This window comes from Sphaeramia orbicularis, chromosome 7, assembly GCF_902148855.1.
Source record: "Sphaeramia orbicularis chromosome 7, fSphaOr1.1, whole genome shotgun sequence".
Taxonomy (NCBI): domain Eukaryota; kingdom Metazoa; phylum Chordata; class Actinopteri; order Kurtiformes; family Apogonidae; genus Sphaeramia; species Sphaeramia orbicularis.
In genome coordinates, this window is record NC_043963.1 from 23,708,791 (window position 1) to 23,720,817 (window position 12,027).

At 39.1% G+C, this 12,027-nt stretch overlaps 1 protein-coding gene across 1 annotated transcript; it reads right to left on the reverse strand.

Annotated features, from left to right (window-relative positions):
• Positions 1-3,760: 3,760 nt before the first annotated feature.
• LOC115421895 (solute carrier family 26 member 9) lies at positions 3,761-11,965 on the reverse strand. The gene is made up of 20 exons (XM_030137895.1): positions 11,530-11,965; positions 11,180-11,319; positions 10,914-11,024; positions 10,581-10,756; positions 9,230-9,394; positions 8,994-9,146; positions 8,840-8,922; positions 8,602-8,749; positions 8,408-8,521; positions 8,209-8,286; positions 7,343-7,438; positions 7,158-7,264; positions 6,992-7,061; positions 6,821-6,913; positions 6,600-6,740; positions 6,230-6,481; positions 6,082-6,136; positions 5,681-5,817; positions 5,225-5,284; positions 3,761-5,116 (listed from the first exon to the last, which is right to left on the reverse strand). Exons 1-20 carry the CDS (start codon positions 11,652-11,654, stop codon positions 5,105-5,107), a joined length of 2,316 nt encoding a protein of 771 aa, XP_029993755.1. The 5' UTR covers positions 11,655-11,965; the 3' UTR covers positions 3,761-5,104.
• Between the last annotated feature and the right edge of the window lie 62 nt (positions 11,966-12,027).

Here is a 12,027-nt window from a genome sequence, read left to right on the forward strand (position 1 = left end):
GTAATCATTATTTGACCTCCAGAAAGGTTGGGCTTCATTCTACCTATGGGATCACTGATAAGGGGTAATTAGGTAGCACAGTATCAAAAAGGGCACATTTAATAGCAAAATAGGGCAAAACCTATATTAAATATAGATAAAGAAAAAGTAACATCATAACCTTAAATGTAATGGGTGAAGGTAGAGAGGTCAAAAAAGTAAGATTTCAGTTGGCGGAAAAGTTATTACACCTAGTATTTAAATGAATACAATTGGAGTTGATCATAAAGAGCAATGAAGTTACACCAATGCAATAACCGAACATATTCATGCCCATGAGCTGAGGGATTTACGTGACCACTAGAGGGAGTAGTGAGTCACCTCTCCCTGATGAAGAAAACTAACACCATGGGGCCTTTAACCAAATTGTCAGAAAGTGACCAGATGGAATGAGAACCTAAGAAATCATTTTAGAGACAAAAAAAACTGACAGTGATAAAGTTAGAAGTACTGTTTGTGTTTTCACCGCTGGACACAGCTCTGAATGAAAACAATGGAGTTTGTGGTTGAAATGAGAGTGTTTCTTCTACATGGGTGAGTTTGATTATGATGCTTATGAGGGTATAAAGTTGCTCATTCATTCATCTTCTAAATTGCTTTTTCCTCGAGAGGGTGCTGGAGCCTATCCCAGCTACCACCGGGCAAATGGAGGGTACACCTTGGACGTGTCGCCACTTCATCACAGGGCTGACATATAGAGACAAACAACCAATTACCCTCACATTCATCTATGGGCAATTTAAATAAATCGATTATTAGATGCATGTCTTTGGATGGTGGGAGGAAGCCAAAATACCCAGAGAGAACATATGCAAACTCAACACAGGAAGGTCCGCCCCTGTTGTTGGAATCAAACCCAGAACCTTCTTGCTGCGAGGCAACAGTGCTAAACACTGCACCAATGTAATGCCCCAGTATGACGTTACTATGTGATGTTATTATCTTTCTTAAGTTGGTCATTGGTTGATCCATGGTTCAGACTTAACTGTGACAGTTCTAATCTTGTTTGGATGATCCCAAACAGATCTTTAGTGCAACACAAACCAACAACACAATCCACAAAGCAAGGGTGGTAAACGAGTTTAGCTTAAAGAGTCAAATTAAACCCAACACCATGGACATGGTCAAGCGGTTATGTAGGGTAAAAACATATCATGCACGCTCTTGAAAACCCTTGGCCTGACTTGTCAGGTGGACTACTGCCACCTAGTGGTGCGATTTATCAGTGCATGCCAAAGTTTTTGGACAGATGGACAGACAACCAACTGATGACAATACCCTGCGGACAGTGTGGCCGAGGGTAAAAAAATTGTTGAGACGATAATGAGTTGGCCTACATTTACCTGGAATATAAGTGTAATACATGGATGAAAAGGGTATTTCTAGAACTTCGAGGCCGTGCAAAGACATTTGTCAATTTCAGCCATTTTCACAGAAATCTTTATGAAAAACATCTTGGTTACGTAGGGTGAAAAAAACTACATTGAAATTTGGCAAATTATTCAGCATATCATAAGTTGCTGATTTCACTTGACATTGCCAAAATTACCATTACTATAGTGTCAGGAATATTGTTGACTGTGACTCCTGTAATTTTGGTGAAAAAAAATTAATCTGTCTAGGATTGGGGGGTATCAATATGAAGGGAAGTCTGGTTACGGAGGGTAAAGTGATTCTGGTTATGTATGGGTAAATTTTCAAGTCCTTGAGGCTGGTATTCAAAATTATCTGTCAAGCACAAATTATTTGATATTATCCCAATATCATGCTTGAAGTGAATAATTATAAGCATAAATAATGCTTAAAACTTGTAATCATTAGGTTGAGATGTAAACCAGTACTCTCTTGGGCAAGTGCGACAATGAGACAAAAATGACAAAAATGTAAAGGACGTCAAATATAGTCTTTCACAACAATGAAAATCAACAGGCTCTCATTTTTTGTAGACATCATTTAGAAACAGTAAAGTTGGTTTTCTGACTCCCAAATAGTTATATATCAGCTACAAATGACAAAATAAGTCTATCTAAAAGTTTGTTTTTTTCACCTGACTGTGCCCCAAACACAACATGTGGATGGCTACCCATCAACAGTGAGTTACAGGTTAAATACATAAGAAGTTGCTTGCTAAACAAAAAAACTATTTTCACCAGTTCTTTTTCTTACCTTAGTGGGACCTCTGGCAGTCTGTGTTTTCCATACTTGTTTTTCATTCAGGCTTGTTCTCAGTTATGGCAACTCAAAGCAACTCTCCAAACATTGTCACTAGTTTGAGTTCAGACTGATCTACTTTGGGATATCTGTCTGCAGGCACAGTTTACCAAAACTCAAACACATTTCAGATTTCCAAAGTTTAAAAAACAAACACAGGAGAAGGCATGTTACCTGTTGACAGCCATCTAACTGAGCCATGGGAAGGTCTTCAAGGTGGACCACTAAACTGGAACTGTCTGTGATACAGAGCAGGAGTGGGAATAAAATTAACAGTTTCTAGCACAGGCGTCATTAGGTGTTCCATAATTAGCTTCTTGGATACAAGGTGCTGCTCTTGATGGATGAGGCCGTGGAAATGTCCAAAAATCCGGGAAACCATCAGCTGTTCACAGCTCTCCAAGGCCATTTTGCAGATCCCAACATAGCTGCTGCAGTATCTGTAGCTATTGCAGTTCATTTTGATAACTGCAAATGTGCTTTTTCAACAGCAGTTATGTATGTTTCTTTTAGGTCGATACCCCGGGTCTTTTCTTTTAAGGGAAAAATGCCAACCAACTCTATAAATGCTGCCAACTGTGGCTTGTGTTGAACATCCAAAGTCGCTCCAAGTTTGAGGCGTTGAAGAGATGCAGTGAACTTTGGCAAAGTAGGCAAAACGGTCTCCTATATCTGTTTTTGAACAAATACAACTCTTTCTGTTCAGAAAGAAATATCCTGTTTTCCTCTTCACATTTTCGCTTAGTTTTTCGTTTGTCCGATGCAGCCATCAGGATCCAGTCAGTTAGCATTAGCTTAGCTGAAGCACACCTGCGCCTCCACATGTGATTACAGTTGTGTTACCTTCACGAACTGTGGGAGATTTCTAGATTGTCACAGAATCGTTACTATTAACTCATTAGGTATTGTAAATCTGTATCATATCCAAACGCATTTTAGTGTGTCTCAGAAATAATTATGAAATTTTAAAAAAGCATGATGATGAGGATGAGGCTTGAGAGCCGCAGGTTCGCCACCCCTGCCGTAAAGAAAACAGGGGATTTGTGTTTTTATTGTGGTGGTTTTCGGTCTGAAAACATAAGTTAATAGCCATAAAGTAAAGTATCATGTGATGCAGCAAGTTAAGATTATAAAAAACAGTGTTTTGTTTTGTTTTGTTTTGTTTTGTTTTGTTTTGTTTTGTTTTGTTTACATACTGTCAAAATAACCGACTATGGGTTTTAGTTAAGAGCAGAAAACTTGATACCATAATACAGATGTGTGTAAAAAGTGAATTTTATACTTTATTCAGTGAGAGATACAGTCTATGAATGTATAATTCATGGGTGGTTTTGACTTAGGTGTGTTCTGGCATGTGACTTCCTCCTAATGTTGAGAGTTTGGAATATCAATACCACATATAACCACTTTAAAAGTGCTCAAATAGTTCTTGTTTCAAATTTATAATGACTAGTTGTTTTTTGGTATAAAGACTGAAAAACATAGAATGAAAGAATTCATGACGTCGAGCATCATTAACAAAACCATAGTTTATTAAAAGTCCCACATAGTTCAAAGTCTTTTTTTTTTTGTTGTTGTTTTACTTAAACTGTATATTGCTAACTATAATAACCCTGATTTGAGAGCTGCTGGTTCTTCAATAATCTAAAAAAAATCATAATAATAATCCCCAAAAGCATGGTACTACAACCACAAAAATCAGAAGTGCTTTATTATGTCCAACCCTGTATTACAGCTCCTGACAAAAAGCATTTCAGCAAATGCCTTTTTACGTACAATACATAGAATGGAATATTGGACAATCACAGTCTAGTCCTTATTTCATCAAATGTTAAAAAACAAATAATACACAACAGGATGTAATGGCATATTTACCTAATTAAAGCCTAAGTAATTCAGGCACGAGCAGTTCTGAAAACAAAGACAAAACGGGGGGGAAGAACTGCAGGTGATGAAATTAAGCGGACACATGCACACATTAAGTGATGAGAGACTTTCCCTGAGCTCCAAATTAAAGCTGATGGCCACAGAAACCTTGTAATCACTTGTGGTGCCAATTTGCTGTGGAGAGGAAGGGAAGCAAAGGAGCAGATGTGTGCCAGAATACCTTAGGATGATTTCTTAATAGCTTCATAAATCCATTCATGCATCACAGGCATACCAACACTATTGTCAGCTTGCTGCGAGGCTAGACACCACAGGCCTTTGAGTACCTGCTACACAAACACAAGTTAGTCGGCCAGCTTAATTCATTTTGTTATGATCACTCTCCAGTTGGCTCAACTGGCTACAATTAGAATTGTTATTTTTGTTAGGGCCTTATAGGAAATGGCTGAAATCATGATCTAATAGAGCTTGCAAGACAAAGCTCTGTGAAACTGCTGATGCTGTGTATCTTTCTCTTCTTTTCTGTTTAGCCCTTCTCGGTGTCTTGCCTCTTTAGGGACTTCGCCACAGTGCTCAGCTGGCTGTACCTCACAGCTGTGGCCATGCACACTCTCAGTTAATTACAGGACCACTTCTGTATGACTGCGTAGTCAGCAGGTTCACTCTACACTTATTGTGCAGGGTGGGCAAACAGCCTCAGTGTGACCTCATTATCTGCTCAGTGTTTACTTGCTGTTGGGGTGTCTTGTGCAGGTTTGTGCTGCCCTCTGTCAGTAGTGTCAAGTGTTGATTACAATGCCAAACCTCTAAGTAACACGTTTTTATGGGTTAATTGATAGTCTGCAAAAATTATACAAGAAAGTAGGCAAGGGTATTGTTTTGTAAATTAGACACAGAGAGGATTGTTGTCTTATTTCATATCATTTTCACCATGTTTTTTCTGCTTCTCCACCAGAATGGCTGGTCCCTAAAACATTTCCTGTGAGAGTAAAACCACTATTAGATATAGAATATTTTCACGGTGAATGACAATAAATAGGCAACACTGTTATTGTGTTTCAGCTTGTGTGAGAAAAGTAGTGTATACCTGCTCCAGATCCTTCTCCTCATTAATATTAAAGGCAAGTTCCTGTCTTGTTTTCTCTCCCTGCAGCCAAAAAGTGAATGCAAATATTTAGTCAAACAAACATGCACACAATGTGACATTATAAACACAGATATGACTTTACTCCAGATGTAAAGGACATATGAAAAAACTAAATCAAACACATGGCATACAGCATGCAGCTTGACCTTGGTGAAACTTTGTTATTGGCATTTACTCTCCTCAATAGCCTGTATGATATTTACTTACCCTTGTTAAACAAGATAAAATGACAAAAGCTATTCTAGAAAGAGGAATTTATTACTCAGGAAATAAAACTTGTTTTCTACCCTTCTAAATCTCTCCATAAATCCCTAACAACAGAGGAAACTTTAAACAGCTGGTGTTTGTAATACTATGAAATGGATTAGTACGATAAGGTTATATTATGCAGCCTACCTTTGACGAAGCTGCTCTTTCCCCAGATGTCTGCTGAGCAAAGAGAATGGCATCATGGACAGAAAGGAAAAGATTACTGCGGGCAATATTGCCATCATCAAAAGCACCTCCATCTTCCAGTTCTTCATACACCTGGGCTGCAGGCAGTTAAGACAACAAATATCACTCAGAGACACTGTGAAATGTGGCACTGAATGAAATAAAAATTCAATGCTTTTTCCCAGACAAGAAGAATGATTTGTGGTTTAAAGGTAATCAATCCCACCAAATTACTGTGGATCACAATATTATCTCGCTGTGAAATGTAAACATAGGCACTGAGGGACACGTCTATATGACTTGCATTCTTACTTTGTTTGTCCTCATGTCCTTAAAGCATATAAGGGATTGTTACACATTACCTTGAACATTGGCCAGGTATAATTTGATGCCTAACATTGAGTAGCTTGAGTTCATCTGTGGAGGGGAAAAAAAAGAAGCTTGTTTAAGAGGCACATACATTTGCATACATCTAACCATAAATAACAGCATTAGAAAGTAGCTCATAACCTTTATCAGTACTTTGATGCCCATAAGGTCTATGAAGCAGACCCCTGCCAAGTCTAGGATGAGAGTGTGGAAGGGAACAGGCTGGGACTCCAGTGTGACATCAGGGGGACTTTGTGGCTCTTGGTCCTGAGTCTGCCCGCCCTGTTCAATGTCACTGCAGTGGAAGTTGACATAGCTGGTGGGAGGTTCAGGTTTACTGGCACTGCCATCGTTCATATCAAAGTCATTTTGTAGTTCAAGCTGAGATATGGTCTAGATTTAGAGGAAATATGTACAGATAGGTATACAGAAAAGGCTGTGGGTTTCATATCAGAGAAGCTGAACTATAAACTTTGAGTAAAACATGCTTCAGTTATGTGTCATATCCCACCTGAGCCCTCATGGTAACCAAAGAACTTAGTTTCCTCCTTCTTGTCTCTTTGTCCTTCTTCTCCTCTTTTGCTTTTTCCCTCTGCTCTTTCTCTAAGAACTTCCTCCTGGCTAGGATAAGTTTGCCAGGGTCAAACCCGGTCTAGAAACAAACACACTAAAATAAACAACACATTTATTCAAACTTGGCTCACCTTGAGTGGCAGCAGTGCAGTTTATTACCTTTTTGATGACCTTCCGGCGAAATATCTCTGCATTTGCAAAATACAGCGGTGAGCAATAGTTTACTATTTTCACGCCAGTTATTGATATGCCCTGTGGAGGGTTTCCAGAATATTGAGATGGAACTCAAGTGTGATGAGAAAAGTAGAGAAAAAAATAAACTTTTCTTACCTTGTTGTACAACTTGGGGTTTTTGTAGATATCTGTATCTACAATCTGCACCATCGAGGAGCCATTACGACTGTAAAAGACATGATAGTGTTTCATATCTCTTTGTCTGCAATATGTTGGTTAATTTTGATCTACATACAGTCAGAATGAAATAAAGTTTACTCACAACTGGGTCTTGAAAATAACCACCAGGATGGAAACGGCCACTCCAATTGCAACTCCATAGGGTAAACTAAGAAAGAATGTGGCCAAAAATGACACCACCCACACAAACTAGAAGAGAAAGAGCAACAGAATAAAAAGTATTTCATCATGCTGCAGTGTTGAATAAAAGGAAATGATTTGACTTACACAGTCCAGCTTGCTCTTCTTCCATAAGTAATAGGGGTCAGAGAGTTGTAGGAGTGTGTTCTTCAAGTTGACTGCAATTAAAGCTCCAAGCACAGACTACGGTAAAAACAAATGTCTAGACATTAGGTTTAATTCTTTTTTCAATCAATCAATATTATTTGTAGAGTCATTTACAACACTTAAAGTGACCAAAGTGCTTTCCAATAAAATCAAAGCATATAAAATCAATAATAAAAAATGTCAACAATAAAACAAATACAAGTAATGTGTCACGGCATTACTGAATGTTAAAAGCCAGCTTGAACAATGATTGATTGATTACCCAGATGGCAATTACCTTAGGGCCGGATCTGCGTTAAAGCCTTTACATCCGTTTATAGATCACATCCGTTTTCTGACTTTGGACCAAATCTGCATCTGATCCATCTTTCACCTCTCTCTAGCAGTTCCGGAGTTGTGCTGGCTTACGGATTCGGCCCAGAACAGTCTCCCATCACACAACCAAGACTGATTTTCAAAGTTGTAATGCTGATCTGGACCAGAATCGTAATATGAATCTGGACCAGAGTCATAATACAAATCTGGGCCAACATGATTCTTGTGTAAATTCTAGATGTGACTGAACGGAGCTGGGCCAGAGCTGGACCGTTTCTGTAGAAGATCCGTTTCGCAGAGCAGTACCTGTTTTGGCCCGATGTGCGTTTGGACACCGGGACGGATCTGCCAAACGGTTTCGGGCTGAGTCGGGGTGCAATTCTGTTCCAGATCGGTTCCAGTATCTCTTAGCCATCTGGGTAATTATTCTTTTTTTGTTGTTTGATCTGTAATATCCAATGCAATACTATCCTACGCCTACATCCACTTACTTTCGGCAGCGGTTTCAGATAGGCTCCCAAGGCGAGCATTGTAACCATCACAACCAGCATCACACACAGACTCGCAAACTATGACAGCACAGGAAAAGAAGAGAACCAGTTAGATTTCCTCCAATTTTTCTTCAGTAGTTTTTCCACCCCTGACAAAAATTGCAGTTCTTATCCCTTAGAGATGTAACACCGCTTTCACCTGTGAGGTTCCCCCTGCACTGTCTACAGCCAGGGTTACAGACAGAGCACAGCAGATCACATGGATCTTAAAGAAGGAGCCGAGGAAATTGCTGCAGCCAAGAGCCAACATTTCCTGGGTGAGAAATTTTACAGAACAATTTGAAAAGGGAGTAAAATATGACTTTCAAGCTGTTGAACGGGGCATTTTTCTACCTGGTTAGGATCCACATCGTAGCCATGCTTGGCTGCCAGTGTTCTACCCATTGCCAGGTTGATGACATACCCTACTATTGCCAGCGAGAAAGCTGTGCTCAACATGTCATCCCACTGACTCACTGTTGGCAGTATTGGAGCTGGAAAACTAGAAAATAGATACAGAGATCAAATATAAACTAAATAGCACAAACAACCTGCAGCTGCTTTGTTGATTCTGAGCATGTTTATACCTTACCCCAGAGGGATATGTCCAACTATGTCCATATGATAGATCTCAGGAAGGTGCAGGGGGCCTGAAATGGCTGTGGCCACAACTACCTACAGGGATAAGGAAATCAGCTGACAAAAAACTGTAACAGAGCCACATCAGATTAAATATGTCAACTTACAATGATGATCTCCATAGGAATGGGAAAGGGTAGTTTGTGTCGGTAGCGTGCACTCAACTCCTTCACCACAATCAGAACCACGCTGCTCACCAGGGCAAATACTAGCGAGGCTATGTTGGTATGAGGAAGGCCTCGTATAATGTCTATAAGAGTCTGCAACAAAAGATCATCAATTTGCGCTAATCCTGTGGTCGAAGTATTTTTGCAGAATGGGCAGGACAAGAGAATTTACTTACATATACAACAGCCAGAGGTCCGCTGTAGGGTGGCACTTTAATGCCAAAGATGTACTTGAGCACAGAGATGAGGATCTGTAAACCTGCAGCAGTCATGAACCCTCTGACAAAGGATTCTGACAAATAGATGGCTACAAATCCAAACTGCATGAAACCAAGGCCAATCTATACAAATATACATGGGGCAGGTTATAGCTTTGTATGTACACTGCAAAAATCAAAATCTTACCAAGTGTATTTTTCTCATTTCTAGTCAAAATATCTCATCACACTTAAAATAAGACATAATCACTTAAAGCAGAGGTGTCAAACTCCTTTTAGTTCAGGGGCCACATTCAGCCTAATATGTTATAAAGTGGGCAGGACCAGTAAAATACTACAAGTAATAGGATACAAACTTATAAATAATGTCAACGCCAAAGTTTTTTTCTCTATTTTTGAGTGAAAAAGTCAAATTCTGTAATGAAAATGTTTACATCTATGAACCATACTTGAACATAACATGAACAAATATGAACAACCTGAAAATTCTTAAGAAAAATCAGTGCAATTTTAACAATATTATGCATTAGTTTATCATTTATACATGTGCATCACAACTTACAGATCACAGTGGATCTACACATACACAAAACATTTAGTAAGAGGCAGAATATTGTTAAAATTCCACATACTTCTCTTAAGACACTTCAAGTTATTCACATTTTTTGCAAAAGGCTAGTCTGTAAATGTAAACATTTTTTGTGTTATTTAACTTTTTTTAACACTACAACAAAGAGAAAAATTTGTAGTTTTCATTATTTCTAGGTTATTATGATAGTATTTTACTGCTCTGACCCACTTGAGATTGAATTGACTTAAAATGATTCTAACATCCTTGATTGTTAATATCTTAGTGTAATTTCTGCATTTCACAAATTCATCTCAGGGGCCAGATTGGACCCTTTGGCGGGCCAAATTTGGTCCCCGGGCCGCATGTTTGACACCTGTGACCTAAAGAGTAACTTTTCAAAGAGATATAAGAACTTATTTTTAGACAATAGATCTTGAAAATCTTATTTCAAGAAATCTTACCAAGATCATTGTCACTTGTTCCATTGGCAGGTTTTTTGTTTTTTTGCTTGAATTAAGTAAAAAAAAAAAAAAAAAGATCTATTCAAGATCTATTGTCTAAAAATAAGTTCTTATATCTCACTGAAATGTTACTCCTTAGGTGATTATGTCCTATTTTAAGTGTGATGACATATTTTAACTAGAAATGAGAAAAATACACTTGGTAAGATTTTGAGGTTTGCAGTGTATTTAAATTACGGCGCTCCAAATACAGTTATACTTTATTTTGTACCATTACCTGTATGATTGCAGTGAGGCAGGCCAGAGTTCCAGATATGCCCAAACGCACCTCATTCATCTTGTCTGTGTCTACTATTGAGGTATTAAGAGTAGCATTGAAATGACTGAAGTCTGATTCCGGAGCTAGCCTTAGACACACAATTCCCACCATAATGCTGAGGACAGCAAAAGTACCTGGAAATACATAGAAATAATGTGCTGCATCTATTCTCTCTGCCACACTGCACACTGAGCAGAGTCAGGCTGAGTGCAGCTGATCTGCTCTGTGCAGCTCTGGCAACTTATCACTGTCATCACACAAAATTGCTGCAGATAAATCAAGCTGATTTACCTGGGACCATCTGGTGAGCAGTGCCCATGAAGAAATAAGGGATGAGGGGGAAGAAAGACGAATAGAGACCATTGACAGGAGGGAGATTCGCCAGCAGGGCAAAAGCCATGCCTGGAGAAACAGAAAACATGTTAATAGTGACATAAATCATAGCTTACAGAAAAATACTGATAAAAACATTCTATCTGACTGGTATATCCCAGAATATGCATGGTGCACCAACTGTCAGTGAGCGGGCATCAAAGAAGGAGGATAGACTGGCTGACCTTGGGGAACCTGAATGGTGCCGGCACTGACCCCGCTGATGACATCACAGAGTAGGTTTTCTTTCACTTTGTACTTGGGGAGCCAGCTCAGTACAGGTAGATGTCTAAATAACAAACCCTTCAGTCTAGGCACAGAGCATCTGATGGAAAGACACAAGAGGAAGGCTTTGAAGAGCACCGATTTTCTGGCTGCTGCTTTGAAAACGTCCAAAACACATGTCCAAAGTTTGTATTGAGGCACAGCTATAGGGCTCTGTACTGTTTGATCACCACACAAAGCTTGTCAGAGTTACACTTAGTCTGATGGGAAGACATGCAGTTGACTCTGCAGTTACACAACAATTCTTTACCTGAAGAGTTTCTTCACTTTCTCTCCAACAGGGAACTGACGACTCTTCTTGTCAAATTCTCTGTCAAAGTCTGGGAGGTTGTATGCAGGTCTGTCAATCACATAACGCGGGCGATCCTGATGCATGGTTATAGCCTTTTAAAGTACAATGAGTGGATGAGAAAAGCATTTAGATTATTTTCCTATAAGCACTAACATCACACTGTGAAAATACTCAATTTAAGCATAATGGTTATGCATTCAAACCCTTACTGGATGATTAAACTGTTATCTCCAAAAATATGTGCAGTATTGTGCAGTGAAATGGTCCCTGTCAGTGTTTTAATATTATAAACAAGGTTTTTGCCTGAAGCTCATTGCAGCATTCATGTGCATGCTTTCACTCTGTGTCAGTGGGGATTGGCTCCAGCTCCCCTGCCACTGAACCAAAATTAGGCAGTTTAAGAAAACAAATGAATGACAAATGAATACAGATGCACATCCAGATGCACAACTACTT